General features: G+C 52.3%; 1 protein-coding gene across 1 annotated transcript; it reads right to left on the minus strand.

The window, feature by feature from the left end:
- Positions 1–11,601: 11,601 nt before the first annotated feature.
- KRT3 (keratin 3) lies at positions 11,602–17,509 on the minus strand. Its single transcript, XM_026501557.3, has 10 exons — positions 17,164–17,509; positions 16,850–17,115; positions 15,579–15,799; positions 14,748–14,808; positions 14,284–14,379; positions 13,829–13,993; positions 13,306–13,431; positions 12,759–12,979; positions 12,370–12,404; positions 11,602–11,921 (listed from the first exon to the last, which is right to left on the minus strand). Exons 1-10 carry the CDS (start codon positions 17,507–17,509, stop codon positions 11,602–11,604), a joined length of 1,857 nt encoding a protein of 618 aa, XP_026357342.2.
- Positions 17,510–18,991: the final 1,482 nt, after the last annotated feature.

Here is an 18,991-nt window from a genome sequence, read left to right on the forward strand (position 1 = left end):
CTTCTAGACTTGCAACACACCTCAAAACTAATCCTCTGGACCAAAACGACTTTGCTTTTTTAGCTTAATCACCCAAACTTGCCGCAGTTGACAAAAGACTGGAGCTCTCCTCCCTTCTTCCCTGTGATTTCCTCAGGGGGCTTAGGGAACTCAGACAGCACCTGACCCAGCAAGATGAATTGGGTTTTGACACCAGGGGATTAGGAGCCACTGAGCTCCACGACACAGGGGTGAGGACCAGACAACTTCTTCCATGTGAGCTGGATCCCTCCCAGCAATGCCAGAGTGCCACGGCCCAGCAACATGTCATCTGTGCCCACCTCTGCAGAGAAATGTCCAGAGGAGGGCTTGAGGTAGGGGGATGGGGAGGCAGAGGTGCTCTCTGGCACCACCTCAGTCAAGGGCATCCATTCGAGCCAGGCTGTCATTTGAGCTGAGCAGCGCTGCTCATGGGAAATAAACGAGATAAAATGTCTAACCCAGGGAAAATTGAGGGTCGTATATGAAGCAAACAAGTATGAGGTTTGGGAACTGGAAAGGGACAGGTACAGGGAGGAGTCTCAGACCAAGCCCTTCCACCTCCGTCCTTGACCCGCCACCATCCTTGACCCACAGCAGGTGATTTCTGGATCCAGAGCAAGAGAGGACCGAAAGTGGGGAGCCTCCAGTTAGCTGGTGGAGTAAGCCGAAAGATCCCATTCATCTCAGGATAAGAGTGTGGGCTGTGTCAGAGCTGACCGCCTTAGGATCTGCCAACCCCTACCTCACTTCGTCTGGGTTAGATAACCTGCCCCGTTTTCCCACTGTACCCTGTGCTTTTCCCACTATGTCTTCAAGTAAACTTATATGTTTATTTGTCAGTAACCCTATAGGCCCTGAGTTCATATCAAGGCAAGGGATTGAGTCCTTTTCATTCTGAATCGTGAGCTTCTTGCATAGGGTAAGCACTGACCTGTGTTAACTGACCCATAACCAGTGCCTAAGAATATAAATATCTAGACCCAGGTCTCACCCCAGTCTTATGGAATGAAAATCTTCAGAGGAAGGGCTTAAGTGTCTATATTTTTAACAAGCCCTTCAGGCAACCCTTATCATCAGGGAAGTTTGGGAAGTCCTGGTCAAGACTATGGGTATTTCATCTGGGCCCAGGGAGTTAGGGGGAGGGAGGATGGAGGACCTTTGGTGGTAGAGTGGGTACACTGATACATTACTGTTCTAGCTTCTGACAGCTCGACTATCCCTCATCCCCACGCCAACCCACCTCTACACCCAACCACACCACACATGGCAAGAATATGTTCTCACGGGGTGCCTGGGCAGCTCAGTTGTTAAACGTCTGCCTTCGGCTCAGGTCATGATCCCGGGGTCCTGGGATCGAGCCCCGCATTGGGCTCCCTACTCAGCGGGAAGCCTGCTTCTCCCTCTCCCACTCCCCCTGCTTGTGTTCCCTCTCTCACTGTGTCTCTCTGTCAAATAAATAAAATCTTTAAAAAATAAATAAATAAATAAATAAATAGAATATGTTCTCGGGTTGTTATCCACATTCAAGACTCTACAAGATATGACAGAGCAGGGGGAGGTGACTCTAGACTCCCCAAGAAATTGGTGGTTGGTATATCTCTGGATTTCTTTTTTTTTTTTTTTTAAAGATTTTATTTATTTATTTGACAGAGATAGAGACAGCCAGCGAGAGAGGGAACACAAGCAGGGGGAGTAGGAGAGGAAGAAGCAGGCTCATAGCGGAGGAGCCTGATGTGGGGCTCGATCCCAGAATGCCGGGATCACGCCCTGAGCCGAAGGCAGACGCTTAACTGCTGTGCCACCCAGGCACCCCTATCTCTGGATTTCTAATCAAAGCAGCAGTGAGCACGCTGTCTTTGCGGGGAGGCTACCGGACGAGGCATTCTAGGACAGAGGAGAGGTCTGAAGATCTTGAAGTCAAGCAGTTTGAACTGTTCTGCAGCTCATTCTTAATTTTCTGCTCTGCAAGTTTGTCTAGAGCCAGTCTGCCTGGTTAGAGTCCCAGCTCCACCACTCACTAGCTCTTTGACCTTGGACAAGTTACTTAACTTTTATGAGCCTTGGTTTCCTCAACTATAAAGTGGGTATGATAATAGGTTCTGCATGGGCTGTTGTGAGCACTAAGTTAAATAAATATAAAATGTGAGTGTGACTTTTGACACCTAGTAAGAGACTGTACACGGAGCCATTGCTAGCACTCTGGGGACATGGGGGGAGGAAATAACTTAAGTTTAGCCTAGGCTCTTCTCAGAACAACTTTGCACCCCCGAGCAACCCACCAAAGGATGGTAGCAAAAGAAAGCGGACTGAGGGTGAAGAGTAAGAAACCCAAGTCGGGATAGTAGAGAGCAGACCTCTGCTGGGAGGGTTTAGGTTGGTGACCTCGGGCTGTGATTTAACACGCTAAATCTGTGCCCTAATCTGTCAAATCTTTCCTACCCCAGTGGTTTGTAGCAAACCTCACAGGATATAACATAAGTGAAAGTCCCTTGAAAATTATAAAATGCCACGCAGGAGTAAGGTAATCGTGGTCTACCAGAAAGCCTGTCATCATGCACTTCAGAAGACCCGGCTCAATTCCCTTGTCTACCTTGCACTCATTAGTGACCTTGGACAAGGTCCTTGACTTCTCTGAGCCTCTCTTTCCTTTTCTGTAAAGTGAGGATTCTACCCCACTTGCAGGATTGTTTTGAGTTTTAAATAGGGTCCAGAAACAAATGTTTGGATTTTTAAATCAACATTATCTATCCACAGACAATCCATGCAGGGGATCTGTGTTGGTTCTTCTCTGAGACCTTTACTCCACCCATCAGCTGAATGGAAGTCCCTTTTGGTGAGGTCTTGATTCCCATTCTTTGGAATTCCCTTAAAAGCAGAAGATCAAATGCTGAGCCAGGCTCACCTGAAGCCCCACGTGAGAGCCCAAAGCAAACAAGAACAGGCCTCAGTGTCTCTGATTCCCTTCCCCTCCCTTGGCCCCAGTGCTGAGGCAGCGGTGGCGTATGCCGGAGAAGACGGGTAGAGAGAGGCTATGGGCAGGTCACAAAAGCACAGGCTTGGGTTGGGTTGCCTAATCCACATCTCCAGAGCCTGCCAAAGCATCACCCTATTTAGCTGGTTGAGATTGTTTTCTCAGCAGTTGACTGAAGCTGCTGGAAATAGCCAGAGTTAGCATCCTCGGCAATATTTCTCGTATTCACTGCAGGATCTGTTTGAGAGCAGTGACATCTAAATGGGCTGCCTGCTGCCAACACTCTGAGTTCTTCTAATCCCTCACCTGCCAGAACCTTCCGTGTAAAGGTTGCCAAATGGCTGAGTGCTCAGGATCCTTATTTCCTCACCTATGAATGAGGGGGAATTGTCACCAAGCAGAGTTATTCCCTCTAGCCAAAGTGTTCTCTGGTGTTCAACAGCAATCGGAATGCTTAAGAGTTGCCCATAATATAATTGGGAGCGGAGGAATGAATCGTGAGACAGCAGTCACGACCTCTAGGTCAAAGTGAGCAGACATCCCTCTCCACCTGGGAGCTGAGGATGAAGGGGTGATGGTTACATGCCCTTTATATATGTGGAGTCACAGAGCAAATCTTCAAGATAATCATTCATTTGTCCTCCAAAAAAAAAAAAAAGAAAGAAAGAAAAATGAACATTCTGGATATGCTGCCCTGGGACTAAGAATTATCATCATGTTCTCCTTTCTACCATGTTAAAGTAAAAACTTATACTGGGTCTACACAGTGTATGAACCATCATTCAAGTAACATCTTCTTTCTTTAAGATACACATTTTTTTTAAGTAGGTGATGGGGATGAAGGAGGGCACTTGTGATGAGCACTGGGTGATGTATGTAAGTGCGTAATCACATAGTGTATGCCAGAATCTAATATTACACTGCATATTTACCGACTGGAATTAAAATGAAAACTTCTAAAAAAGAAAAGAAAAGAAAAATATCACTACTGAAATCATTTTACTTAACAAATGAACAGTAAAAACATATTACTATATAGAGCTAGCCCCCTTTACAGCTAAAGTTCGATAGAGAAGAAAAAATCTAGGTATGGGTAAATCCTTATGTTACTAAGTCTTAGTCATCAGCAATAATAATTCATTCTAACTCTGGTCTTCTCTCCAGACTTGATTATAATACTCTTCAACTCACCCCTAAATCCTTATCTCATACTGGATTCTCTCCCAGGGCTTATCTAGGGCAGAATTCTATCCCCCAAGATAGCCGTGATTAAAAAAAAAAAAAAAAAATTTCTTTGGCCAAATGAATTTGGAAAATGAAAATTCTATAGCTTTGTCTTGGGGTCTTAATAAAGCACACGCATACTTTTAAAGCCCTAAGAAGTCACATAGAAAAAAATAATTTACTTTTACTTATTAGAGTCTCCCAAACAAATTTAACAAAACCTTTCTATCTTAACCCCTATCAATATACACTTAGAGAGACACTGGTCCAGCTATGCATCCAGAATGGATGAGAATGTGCGAATAGGGCAGCAAAGAGGTTACGGCATACAGTCAAAGAGACGGGCCTCATCCCCAGAGAGAAAGCACTTGCTCTATGCATGAGCGAGGAAGCCGAGCGCAGACTAAAGCCTGCAGGTTGATGAAGTCAGGAGAAGAGCTCTGGGATGCTGGAAAATGGAGCACATCCCCGAGGACCAATTCTCCTGTCACACAGATCTCTCACCAGCCATGGATCTTGCTGGGTCTTTCTGAGAGCCATTGATCTTCCTTCAGGAAGCACCATGGGAAAAAGGCCTCATCCCTTTTCATTGGCATGCTGACTTTTCTGGACCTCAAATGACAGCACCTCCTCTCTTTCTCTTTCTTTGCAGGGTGGAGGGGTGGGAAACATGGAGGCCTTGGCGGGAGGCAGGTGTTCAAATCCCAGCCTCGTCCCTTTCCAGTTGCAAGGGCTCCAGCGTGTCATTTTACTCTCTGCCCTCGGTTTTCTGGTCTGTAAATTGGTGGTAGCAAAACCGTCTCATCAGGTTGCTGTGCGGACTATAGGAAGTAGCCCTGGAAGGCCCTCCGCGGGGCAAGTGGTCAGCGTATGACAGCCCCTGTGGTGATGACGTTGATGTACAGAGCCCTTCCAGAAGGTACCAGTTTAGAGGTGAAGGGAGGGAGGAATGCGCAGGGGTAGCCCCGTTTAGGTTCAAGGAAGCACTGAAGTCTGATGATGTTGCCTCAAGCTGCAAGGACTCACGTTGGCATGGCAAGTTCCACAGAAGCCAGTCTTCCACGCTTGGCCAAGCCACTTTCCCACTACGGGGGCTCATCACGAATGCCGTCCATCAGTCAACAAATATTTATTGCACTACTGTGTACATCCCAGAATTGCGGGGACTATGATTTAGTAACAATAATTCCCTCTTTCAAATCTTCGCTCCTTTCACCTGTCTGTAAAAAGAATATAAAAGTGGCTAATGGTGACTGAGTGCCTGCCATACACCAGGCATGAAATGAAGCTGTTTACGAGTAGCATTTCTAATGGTCCTAAAAACGCCACAAGGTCAGAATTTTCACTCATATTTCATAGATAAGGACACAAGCTTAGTGAGGTTAATTAACTTGCCCCAAATCAATTAGCTGACTGACCTAGGTTTGGAGGTTTTTTTTTTTTAAGATTTTATTTATTTATTTGTCAGAGAGAGAGAGAGCACAAGCAGGGGGACCTGCAGGCAGAGGGAGAAGCAGACTCCCCGCTGAGCAGGGAGCCCGATGCGGGACTCGATCCCAGGACCCTGGAATCATGACCTGAGCCAAAGGCAGATGCTTAACCAACTGAGCCGCCCAGGTATCTCTGACCTAGGATTTTAATTAGGCTATCCAAAGCCTGTCATGAATCCATGTGGGCTTCAGCAAGTCAAACCACACCACCCAGAGTGAAAAGTCCACTTGGACATTTAAAGAACCCACCCACAGAATGTAATGGACAGATGTGCCCGGACGCATCCACTTGTATGAATGAAAATAGTTTTAAACCTTGCGAATTCCTCTTTGGCATCAAAGAGGAACACCCATCATTATCAAGGTTATTTCCCCTGGTTGATCTCTGGCTTCTCTACCGGTGATCAGAACTCTCTCGAGTTGAAGGTGGACCTGCCCCCTCACAGGGCTTCGGAACTCTGAAAAAACCTCTCCTGCTCACATAGGAACTTCAGGTTTGGTTTGGAACCAAACCGGGTTTGGAGCTTCCGGTTCCTCAAGACTCCAGAGAGTCCTTAGCACCACATTCCGGAGCTGGTGCAAGAGAGAGCATCCCGGAGGGGCGAGGTCAGCCAGCCCCGTTCAGCCGCAGAGCCCGGTGGTTGCGAGTACAGACTTTGGATCAGAGGCCCAGATCTGCCACTTCCATTGCTGATACCAGGCTCCAAGCCCAGGTTCCTCATCTAGAAAATGAGGATAATTACCGCCCGCCTCCTATGGAGAGGATTAAATGAAATGACACGTGCAAATTGCCCGGCGTACGACTTGCACCAGTAAGAACTGAACAACAATGACCTGTTTAATCGTGTTGTTTTTGTGAAATATGTCAGGACAGCATTGCGTTGAAGAGCCCACCCTATCCTTTTCCAGCACCGCATTAGCTCGGTAAAATGCTGTGTCACATAGGAGACACTGTGAGCACTGGGAGGCACCAAGACGAGGAAGGTACACCCATCCCTTCGAGTTCCTTCCATGCTAGTGTGAAGAACAGACATGAAACTAGTTTTTTTAATACAGAAGGGCAAGGGAAGAAAGGGGGTGAACAGATCCGGTGGGAGCACAGGCAGATCTCAGAGCCACGAGGCAGTCCAGGAAAGCCTCCCGGAGGCAGCGGCTGAGAGACCGTCGATGATAAGTAAGAGCCAATCAAGTAACTGAAGGTGGAATGAGTACTCCTGGCAAAGGGAACAGGCAAAGGCACAGGGGCTATAAAACACCCAGGTTTATTCCAGAACTGCAAGACTTCACAGTTCATTGGCACAGGTCTTGCAAATACCCATCTATGGCCACACTGCTTGCCTTGGCTGCTTTCCTGTGCGTTCGTCCAGAGTAGAAGGACATTTCCATTGAAAAAAAACTCCTAAAAATACCTACTTCCCTCGAAAGCAAAACGGTCTCCATTCAGCTCAGCTATAACCAAGATCGGTGTAACCAAGGATCCTTTCCTAAGGAAAGGGGTGAAGGAGTTGACTTGCTTGGTGCAGAGTTTCTCAAAGCAGCGCTATTGACACTTTCAGCTGGATAATTCTTTGTCGGGGGGGTCTGTCCTGTGCATTGTAGGGTGTTAAGTAGCAAGCAGTCCTCTACCCTCTAGGCACCGTAGCACTCCTCCTGTTGCAACAACCAAAAATGTCACCAGATTTGCCATATGTTCTTTGGTGGGGGAGGGGAGATTGCCCCCAATGAAAATGTCTGCTTTGCTGCCATCTAGAACCATCCTTTCCTGCTCCCATCTTCTCCAGAAGTTGATGTCACCCTGGATTCTAAGGATAGCAGATACCTCCCACAATACCCCCATCAGTGGTTTCGTAGGAGAACCAACTAGCCTTCAGCCTGGGCTGGAAGGACTGGGGATGATTAGCCCAATTGCAGGCACAACAGAGATGTGCATTGTACTGTTTGCACCCCAGAAGGGCTTGTGAGAGATACAGAGAAAATATGTGAAGAAGTGTTTTCAGAACTCAAATGAGTTTTTCTCAGTCTTCCCAAGATTGTGGCAGGGTGTCTGCATTTCCGTCCTCGGAAGCAGAGGGAGAATGCACAGGGGCCAAACTGCTGAGAAGACAGAGAAGGGGCAGCCAAATTCCAAGAGGTGAGGTTTCTGATGGTTGCCTAAGAAGCCCCACCCAGCTCTGGGCAAAACAGAGAAGAGTCACACAGAGAGCTTCCTACAAATTACCCAGAACTTTCTATACAAATCCTGATCATCAGCCATCCGGATTATCCAGAGGCAGATTCTCATGGGGGAATCAATCCCCAGGTTCCCTTAACTGAGCCTTTTGTGGCTGTGTCGCCATCCCGGTTGATACTTGCTCTGGGCCATAGCCTACATCCCAGAAGGAGAAAGAATGAAAGATCCTGAAACCTAAAAACCCATCTTGGTTTCCTTGACATCCAGGAATGCGTGAACCAGTGAATCAACAAGCTCTTAGAACAGGAAGGAACTGTTGGGAGCATTCTTCCCAGGTGGGGTGTGGGGAGGGAGTAGGCAGAGAGGAATGGATGGGGATGGGAGTGGGGTGAGGGACAGCAGTTGGGTCTCCCTGTCCTCACATTTGTTTTCCCAAGGAGTAAACAAAACGGGAGTGAAACAAAGCAGAGAGAGCAGAAGAAATATTTGACCGTTGACCAATGGCCCCAAATCCCAGGTTAGGGCATACAAGTCAGCATTATTCAACAATCCTGGAGAGTTCCCCTGTGGGGAAACGCACATGCCTCAGAGGATAGGAAAAGAATCGACAACATGGTACCAGTTGGCTCCTTACTCAAAAAATAAAAAAGTCTAGTCAAGTGCAAGAAAGCAAACCCAAGCCCAGAGACGTAAGAGCACCTGAAAAATCACCATAGAATTTCACAAAGAAATTCTGTAAAAGTTGAAGCGAAGAAAAAAAAGAAGGAGCGCTCAGAATCAGGCCAGGTTCCCTGGAAGTGTTTTCAGCCTGGATCGGAAATGATCAGGGCTGGGTAGAGAATATCCAGCCAAGCATGGAGTTAATTACTTCAGTCTCAGGTGTTAGCACCAAGTTCACCTGCTTGGTCTCTCCTCTGGGACAATGACACCTCCAAGAAATAGCCCTCTCCATGATGTCATTCCTCCTGAGCCCGCCTACCCCCCCACTGCCTACTCTCCCCTTTAAGAAGCTGCATGGATTCCCCCCTGCCCCTGAAGGCCACTTAGGTAGTGGGGATCTCCTGTAAACCCCCCACCCCACCCCAGAAGGCACAGGGGTCAGTGGGCATAGACTGGAGTCCAGGGAGAACAGCAAAGGAAAGAGGTCATTGGCTGAATGTGAACTTTGAGACCAGTGGACAGTGTCCCAAAAAAGGCTAGCCCTGTTCTGGGCTTCCCTTGGAACCCATTTAGAAAACCCCTTGACTTCTCAGGGGTAGACATTCTGGAAAACCTGGACCAGGCTCTACTGCCTGGCTGACTGTTCTCTTCTCCTTGACTCTGGATGCTGGAGCTCAGCCTGGGCCCTCTTCTCTTCCCTCCACCTGGGAGAGCTACTCCGTGGCCATGGTTCTAGAAACCAGCCTAACCGTCCTTATGCAAATGATGTCCAAATGTGAGTCTCCAGTCTTGACAGGTGTCCCTTCTGAAACCATATTCACGTCTCCAACTGTAGGCCAGATGTCTGTCTCGCGAGCAGCTCAAACTTGTCTGAAGCTCTGGCCCCCTCAGACCCATCCTACCTTCGACCCCTCCCTGGCCCTCCCCTCGGCAGCTGGCACCAGCAGCCACCCAGCTGCTCCCGCTGGGAAACCAAACCGGGCAGCAAAGCCACATCTTCCTTCTCCTTCACCCCCCTCCCCCGCATCCGATCTGTTCCCAAGTCCTGCCATTTCTCCAGGTCGGCCGCCGGCTTCTCTTCCCCATACGCTTATCACAGCTTGAAGTTATTTTATACTTTTGCTTGCTTACTTTGTCGTTGTGCCCCCTTACTGCCGGAGAGCGGGACATCTTATTTTTGCTCACCAATCTATCTCCAACAGTTAGCCCAGTGCCCGAGAGTTAGCTTAATGAATATTGGTTGAAGGAAGGAATTCATTAACAATGACTTCATCTAGGGGGAAGCAGCTGTCCCGTCACTGGCCTGGCACCTTCCCATGCAGTCAGCCCTCTGAGCTGGGGCGGGCATTGAGTCTCACCCGCCTAGTCTTGTCCACAAAGGGGTGCCAGCCAGAAAAGCCACCTTCCTGCCCAAAGATGAAGCAAGAGCTACCAAATCCCACATCCTGCAGAGTCTTCCTGGGAGAGCAGATAGAACTGGCCCTGGATTGCTCTGCTAAGTGAGAACGCAGGATGTCCTTGGGAATCTCGAGCCCCGGCTTCTGGTTTTCTTTGTTTAATTATTGCTTCCCTTCTGAAAGAAATTCAGCTTTGGCCTAAGATGGAAATATTGCTTCCCTGGCCCGGCTTGGCTTAACGTTTCTACTCCATTGCTTACATGTTCTCTGGGTACCCAGGCAGCTGGCCAGGCCAGGAGGGCAGCAACTGTAGCCTCAGAGACAGTGTGGGGCAGGGGCAGGAGCTCCAGACTCAGGTGCACTCCCAGCTCAGACCCTCAGAGGCCCTAGGGCCCTAAGAAGACCACCCCACCTCTCTGAGCCTCAGTCTCCTCCTTTGCAAATAAAGCTCTTGGACTCCTTGAGCCTGAGTTTCTTCCAGCTGTGACCTTCCGCACAGCACTGCCATGGCCAACTAATGCTTTACCAGGTCTTCCTGATGCTGGAAGCTTCCATGGCTGGCACACAACCTGAGGACCCAGAGTGCATGCAGACAGGTGTAGGACATTTTCCCAGGGGTGTCAATAGTTGTTTACCCAGAAGGGAGGCCTGTGTGGGAAATGCTGGGTTAAAGACAGCTAACAGGTAGTCTTTGCTACAGGACTTCTCAGAACCTCTAGTATGTACTCCATGGAGGAAAGATTTAATGGACACTGAACGCTTTCTGCAGAGTTCCCCCAGCAGACTGGGGTTTGTGGGTCAGACTTTGAGATAGGTAGCTCCCAGGAAATCCCAGCAGCCCCAGTTCTAGCAGCTCACACTTGTCCAAGTGCACCTTGATGGGGGGAAAGCTTTCAGGATGTCAGCTGGAATAGGGACCAGCACCAAGGAAAGAAATCCTCCATCCCCAAGCCCTTCAACAACTGAAGGCCCTCTCAGGTTCCCCCAAATGAGAGAAGGCGAAGGGGGAGGTGGATATCTGCAAGGTCCCACCTTTCCCTCTAAGAACTGGGAGGCAACGCAAGCTCCTGGAGTGTGTGCCCCACCCCCAGCCAGCCCCTGCCCCTCCCCCCGCCGTGCTCAAACAATACATGAACCACCAGATCTTGCCCATTTCGATCCCATAAGGTGGACAGTAGGGAGTGACTGCCTTAGAGGCAGAGGACCAGCACTCCAGCTGTTCTGCGGACAGACAGCACAGCCCACTGGGAGAGGGTGACAGGAGTCAGTCCGGTGGGGAGAAAGGTGGCCAGGGAGGACCCAGAGGCCTGATGTGAAACACAATGCACTTTATTGGCGACAGAACGGTTGGCAGAGGGGTCCGTGTGTTATACATCAGAACTGGTGACCATTCCCCCCAGGGAGGGGACCCCAAGGGCAGGACAAGGTGGTGGCTGAAACCACCTCTGGACAATCAGGCACCCACGGGAGCCTGAAATTCTCGAGGCTGCGCTCGGCCGGGGCTCCTGATGGAGGAGCCCGAGGCTCGGGTCTTGTAGTCCCAAAGAGCGGCCCGGGAGAGGGCGGTGCTGGGGTGGGCGTGGGGGTGGGGGGTGGCGCTGAGGGCGGAGGGGAGGCGCGGCTGGGGGCGCGAGGCGCCGCGGCGGCTGCGAGGCCCGGGAGCCGCGTTTATCTGGAGCTGCGCTGCGAGGACTGGGAGAACTTGACGCTGCCACCCCGGCTGCTGCCCGAGCTGAAGCCTCCGCCGCTGACCCCGCAGCGGGCCCCGGAGCCGAAGCCGCTGCCGCCGCTGAAACCGCGGCCGCCGCCGAAGCCGCTGCCGCCGCCGAAACCGCGGCCGCCGCTACCGCCGCCAAAGCCGCTGCCGCCGCCGCCGCCGGCCCGGCCGAAGCCGCTGCCTGCGCCCCCTCCCGCCCCGAAGCCGCCGCCGAAGCCGCCGCCGAAGCCACCTGCCGAGGCCGACGTCGCGCCTCCGCTGCTGACCACGGCTGCAGGGGAGAGGACGGAAGGGCGATTAGCGCCCGGCGCCCACCTCCCTCTATCATAACTAAGGACCCCCTGGGCCCGGGGTGATGGGCGGCTTTGCTCCTGGAGATGATTGTGATCCATTCTAGTGGCATGAGGTACTCGCCCCATAGTGCTAAGTCATTAATGAATTTTCCAGTGGTTCCTTCTAGGGATGACTCCGTTGGAGATGATCTGGAATTTCTCCTCCCATTAACAGGCTCCCTGCTGGATAGGCCCCCGTCCCATATAGATCTATTAAGAGTGCCCTGAACCCAAAACAATGACAAAATCATATCTGCTGCCCCTTCCACCCACAGAAAACCTCTCCCGCTTCCATAGAAATATTTTTTAAGTAAGGTGCTACTGCCCCGTGTTAGTGCAGATATTTCAGAATCAGTTCTCACTGTCGTGGTTGTTTTGGCTACTTACAGATGCTGACAGCGCTCTGGCACTCTCCAGACATCCTGTAGGAGAAAGCAAGAGAAAGATAGCTCTGTCACAAAGCAAATTTCCAGCAGTCTTTCATGGATGAAGGTGTTAAACAGCAACTAGAACTGAATTCAGGGCCAGGCAGATCAGTACCCTTCCTGCGCCCTTCTATGGGCCGTAAGAGACCCCTGGTGCACTGGCTGCCCATGCACTTCAGCTACCTATGGAAGAGAATGGGCTGCTGAAAGCAAGTGCGTCTCTGCAAGGCCTGTGCAAGGTGGGAGCCTCTCTACACGGCTGGCCTCCATTCTCATTTACTTGGTTACTTATCTGGGCCGCAGCTCGTGCCTTCAGTCAGGGAAGGTGGGGAGATGGAATTAGAGGCCCACCTGCACTCCTCGCCCTCCAGCAGCTTCCTGTAGGTGGCGATCTCCACGTCCAGGGCCAGCTTGACGTTCATCAGCTCCTGGTACTCCCTTAGCAACCGGGCCAGGTCATCCTTGGCCTGCTGTAAGGCAGCCTGCAGCTCTTGGAGCTTGGCGTTGGCGTCCTTGAGAGCCAGCTCCCCGCGCTGCTCGGCCTCAGCGATGGCCGCCTGCAGGTTGGCATTCTAGGGCAGGGGGAGGCAGGGGAAGAGATGAGCCTAGGAGGAGGGTTCCAGACTTTCTGAGTCTTACAGTAGCTTATCCCATAGCAAGCATCTTCAAGCCAGGCGACGCCGCTCCCCAACAACTCTATCTTGTCTTCGTTTACTGAGATATTTGCCCTATAGATTACCAGCCCTCTAGACTGGCTTGGTCTTTGAACTCCCTGGAGGGCAGTGCTGCCTGAGATGACCCCAGAAGTCCATTCCAGACCAGGAGCCCTACAATCCTCACCCCCAGCACCACCCCCACCGCCAGTCCCTCTAGGCACCAGTATCCACTGCCCTCCCACCTGCTTCTTAACATTCTCAATCTCAGCCCGCAGCCTCTGGATCATTCTGTTGAGCTCCATGATCTCATTCTTGGTGCTCTTCAGGTCATCCCCGTGTCTGCCGGCGGTGGTCTGCAGCTCCCCCAACTGGAAAACAGAAGGGAAGATGGGGTCTTGATGCAGCTTTGCCTGACTCGTTTCTCCATCCCTAACATCACCCACCCAACCTTGAGGGGCTTAGTCAGCATTTGTTCAATTGGCATGGATTATGTTTCAGCAGGGGCACTTCGGAGGCCGCAGGGAAGAGAACATCTGGGTTGCCATGGTAGGAGTTCTTCCACCCTGCGGGCCCTGAGCAAGCTAGAATCCATCCCACGTGGCCTGGCAGGGGACAGTGGAACCACATTCCCCCAGGGGCGGTACTTTCTGCAACTGAACAACCATTAGAAAGACGTCTCCAGAGAGTAGAACCAAGAGGAGTCCACCCAGTGACCACAGGGGACTCACCACCCAGCAGTCCCTATCAGAGGTGCCTAGCTCCCACCTTGGTCTGGTATAGGGCCTCGGCCTCCGCTTTGCTCCTCTGGGCGATCTCCTCGTACTGGGCCTTGACCTCGGCGATGATACTGTCCAGGTCCAGGCTGCGGTTGTTGTCCATGGACAGCACCACGGACGTGTCACTGACGTGGCTCTGCATCTGGGACAGCTCCTGCCAACACAGAGGGGCCTGTTAACTCTTGGGGCTCTGCGACAAGCACACAGAGGCCCGGAAAGACTCCTGAACAACAAACCCATTCTCTGACTCAAGTTGGAAAGTGTGTCTGCTCCACCCTGCCCCCCAGCCCCTCAGAGAACCCCATGTCTGCAGTCCATCCTACAGAACCCCAACAAGGGGCCCTCTCTCTAGGCTGTCTTCCTGGGCTCTAGATACCAGAGTGTCCCTGCCTCTGAGAATATCTCATCTTCCCCTGCTCCCCTCTTAGGAGGTAACGTCCTCACCATATTGTAGAGGGTCGTCAGGAAGTTGATCTCGTCCATTAAGGCGTCCACCTTGGCCTGGAGTTCCACCTTGTTCATGTAGGCCGCGTCCACGTCCTGAGAAAGACAGAAGCGTGAAGGCTTCATTCCCCCAAGGAACCAACAACAAACTACGTGCAGCAGGCAAGAGTCAGGACGGGCTGGCGAGTGACCGGTCCTTGTCCGAGGCTGGTCTGCACGTGAAGGAGTGACTCACATCCCCTTGGCATGGTTCAAAATGAAAAACAAATGAACCGACTCTTTTAGGGATCTTTCCAGACTATAGTGCACCTGGCTCCTGGTTTGTTTTTTTTTTTTTTTTTGCTCTAGCTACCTGAACTTGGCAGCTCCGTGGTGTAAGAACTTGGCGGTGGTGTAAGAAGATTCCCCAGCTCAGCTGGACCCCTGTGCCCACGAGCCCCAGGAACCTCACACACAGCCCTTACCTTCTTCAGGGTCACAAATTCATTCTCGGCGGCTGTACGTTTATTGATTTCATCCTCATACCTGTAAGGATTAAAAAGAAATAGCTGAGGGGCGCCTGGGGGGCGCAGTCATTCGTTAAGCGTCTGCCTTTAGCTCAGGGCGTGATCCCAGCGCTTTGGGATCGAGTCCCACGTCAGGCTCCTCCGCTGGGAGCCTGCTTCTTTCTCTCCCACTCCCCCTGCTGTGTTCCCTCTCTCGCTGGCTGTCTCTCTCTGTCAAATAAATAAATAAAATCTTTTTAAAAAAAATAGCTCAGTTTGGGTTTTGAGGTAATCATAAACACCACTATTGTCCGAAACGGAACGCTCATCTCTCCATCCCTGTCCCTCCGCCGCCCCTCTCAGCTGAACACATCCTCCTTACCATCCCCCTATTCGTTAAGGGGACCGGCCATTCCAGTTTGTCCCAGCACACTGGCCTGGTTCTGGCACTGAAACTCCCGCGTCCTGGGAAGCCCCTCAGTCCCAGGGAAACTGGGACGGTTGGTCACCACACTATGAGTTGTCCCAGCAGCCCTCAGATCCTAGAACCAGAACCTTCCCCAACGTGGACCATGAGGAAGTGCTTCCCCAACCCTAAACTCATCCCATCCCACTTGCCATAACTTCACTCATCCTTGGGGAAGGAGGGCGCGTGGGCAGCCCAGTGAACCAAGCTGTCCTCTGTGAAGGTAAGGAGAGGAAGACAGGTGGGGGGACACCACAGCCGGCGGCAGGAGGAGCGCAGGAAGAGCTGGCACTCTGAGCCTGGGTGGCCCGTGGCAACTTCCCGCTCATGCGTCTGTCACTCACTTCTTCTTGAAGTCCTCCACCAGGTCCTGCATGTTCCTCAGCTCCGAGTCCAGGCGGCCCCTCTCCCCCAGGATATTGTCCAGGTAACCCCGCTGGTTGCTGATGTAGCTCTCAAAAAGGGGCTCCAGGTTGTTGGTGCCGGGTGCGGCATTTGTGCCCTGCCGCTGAAGAAGCTCCCACTTGGTCTCCAGGACCTTGTTCTGCTGCTCCAGGAACCGCACCTACAGTGCATTGGGGGACGCCGCGTTAGCCAACACTAGCGGCAGCGGCCCAGCGGGGGCCTCGGTTCAGGTAGGACTGAGCATCGGAATGTCCCCATCCCCCAGCACAAGGACCTAGAAAGGATGTGAAGGGAGGTCCCTACTGTAGCCGGAGAGGCTGCAGGCAGGTGACTGCTTCAGTCGGGCCACTAAAGATGCAGCATGGTTTGGAAAGTTCCAGGAGGAGGAGAGACAGGTGGGGCAACTGGAGGTAGCCCCTGTCTGGAAGCGGAGTTGTAAAGATGACCGCTGGGTGTCCCCCGGGGACTTCGGGACTCTAGCCCAACCTCCACCAATACAGTAGGCTCTGCAGAAATGTACTTGACCCTCAGCGGCATACTCCCGCCTAAAGCTCTCCTGACACTCAGCCCTTCGAAGATGTGGATCACTGGGCAGTGATACTGATTGAAATGCCATAATCAGCATGACAGGAGGGAGCCCATCGGTGGAGGCTACCCTGGTCTGGAGGGCACCAAGCACCCTTCTGTTCCTGACCGGGTCGAATTAGGGGTGCAGACTCCTTGCCAGCTTCTCCGCAGACCTGTTGGGACTAAGGTTCCAGGCAAGCCTCTTTAATCCCTTCTCTAGGGCACCCACCTCCTTGCCTGGCACAGGGGCAGGGAAGGAACAGGCCTCCCAGAAAGCCTCAAAGGGCAGCTCATGCCTGAAAAACACCCAGTCCTGGGTCAGACCCCTTCCTGTCGTGGCTCTTGCCCTGGGTTGCCATTGCCACCAGCCTAGGCCCGGACAAGGCAACAGTCGGGAGCCTTGAGCAGGGAGCCAGACAAGCAGAATTTGCGGTTGTCCACGTCCAAAGAGGGGCCCACTGTCTTTCCTATTCAGGTGACCATGTAGGCAAACTCATCAGCCCTGAACATCTTCCCAGACCCTAGGGCTCTGCCTAACCATCCGCATCCAGCCTGGCTCATCCAAGATTGATCCTAAACACTGTCCAAATGTCAAACGCTAAGTCCCAGCCTAGAAATGGGGGCCCGGTCAAAGCTTCATCACCTTGTCGATGAAGGAGGCGAACTTGTTGTTGAGGGTCTTGATCTGCTCCCGCTCCTGGGTCTTGACTTGCCCAATCTGGGGGTCGATCTCCACATTGAGGGGCTGCAGGAGACTCTGGTTGACAGTCACTTCCTGGATTCCCCCAGGGAAGCCACCAGGACCAAAGCCTCCAGGCCCACCAAATCCACCGGGCCCGCCAAAGCCACCAGCCCCTCCAAAGCCACCAGCTCCACCAAAGCCACCAGCTCCACCAAAGCCACCAGCCCCTCCAAAGCCACCAGCCCCTCCAAAGCCACCAGCCCCACCAAAGCCACCAGCTCCTCCAAAGCCACCTCCCATTCCTCTGCCACCACCAAAGCCACCACCAAAGCCACCTCCATAGCCACCCCCAAAGCCGCTGCCACAGCTGCTACGCCCTCCCCCAAAGCCACCAGCCCGGGAGCCACCAGCCACGCTGATGGAGATGCTCTTGTTGCCGCCCAGGCCGTAGAGACTGCGACTGCCAAAGCCGCCCGCTCCACCCCGGAGCCCGCAGGCCCCTCCGCCGGCTCCCCCGGAGCGGGCCACACAGCTCATTCTGCTGCTGCCGGAGACCACGGCGGAGCGGCCCGAGAAGCCCTGGCTGCCGCCCCCAGACGTCCTGCAGACTTGTCTGCTCATGGTGAGAGAGCTTGAAGAAGGAAAAGCACCAGAGTCAAGCAGGACACTGAGAGTCAGAGGAAGAGGGAAGGGAACTGAAGACCTGTGCAGAATAAATCCCTTTATATATCTCAAGGAGGTGGCTGGGCTCAAACGAAGGAGAGATAATTACTCCCAAATAGTCATGGGTGGGGTTTGCCTCCAAGGCAATAAGTTTGTTCCAGGCTACTAAACACACCTTGAAAATAATCTGAAATGGTAAAAATGCTAAGGTGGCAGGCTTACCTGGCAGGGGGTGGTGGCAGGCGTGCCCCATGCTTGGGCATGGCCACCTCCTAGCTTTGTCTGACAGGACCCAGGAGGCACACTCATCCCCGCCAGGGGCTCAGCGGCCATCTATCTGCCCTCAGCCGTGGAAAGAATGGACTGGAAGGTGGGCTGGGGAGGTTCTGGTCGTCTGGGTAGTGGACACAGTGAAGCCCACCCAAAGACTCGGCGCAAGTATCCCAACAGAAGGGGTGATTCGGTTCACTCCACAGTCAACACGTGGTCATTGAGTGCCCACTGTGTGCTCAGCTCTGTGCTGACCTTGGGAATGAAGTGATGACCTCTCTTCCTCCCTTCCTGGAAACAGAGCTCAGAGCCATGACAAACCTGCCTCCCGGGCTCCCCCTCTATCCCAAGCTGCAGTTCAAGAGGCAATGGCTTTTGGGTTCATGACAGTCTTCTGAGAAAGAGGGAGGCTAGCACTTACGCGCTTTAATGAGACATTAGCAAAATTCAACGTGAGAAATGTCTGCTTGCTGGCTTGCTGGTTTTGAAACCTTCCCAGAGAAACTGTGCATTATTCCACATCTTGGGGCATCTTTAAAACTTCCTTTCTTGCTCCCCACATTTTTGGCACTTCTCTGGTTTCAGCCCAAGTCCCAGACGACTGGAAATTCAAACATCCATTCTACCACCTGTTCACCAAATTATTGACCGGTTGCCTAACTCGTACCAGGCACTGTGCAAGGTACAAAGACTCAGTGAGCAAGACACACAGGGACCATTCTCGGATTGAGGGGCTGTGCTCCCAGGAGTCTGTGGCCTCGGTATCCAGACCCCACCCCCAGCCTCAGGAAGCCAGACCTGGCAGAGCCACAGGGCTGCCATACATGTCTGACTCCGAAAGCCTGAGAACCTGCCAGCCTGGTGTTTTTCAGAGGCTTAGGGACTGGGCTTGGCTTGTCCAAGAGGAAAGCGTTCCTGCCAAATTAGCCGCTTATCTCTCCAGGACAGGTCTTTTTTCGTTCTCTCCGCTGCACGTTAGGCTCTGCTAAGGGTGTGGCCCGTGCGGCTGCAGCAGGAGCCGCCTCAGTGGGGAGAAAGGAGGAAAGGACAGGGGCTTGTTCAGTGCTGGGTGGGGCTGGGAATGGCCCAAGTGCAGAGGAAATGAAATTTTCTTCTGTGGCCTGGTTCTCCCATTCTGTCCTTCTCTCTGCCATTTGTTACCCCCAGGCT

The sequence above is a fragment of the Ursus arctos genome, unplaced genomic scaffold (genome assembly GCF_023065955.2).
Source record: "Ursus arctos isolate Adak ecotype North America unplaced genomic scaffold, UrsArc2.0 scaffold_26, whole genome shotgun sequence".
In the NCBI taxonomy this organism is placed as follows: Eukaryota; Metazoa; Chordata; class Mammalia; order Carnivora; family Ursidae; genus Ursus; species Ursus arctos.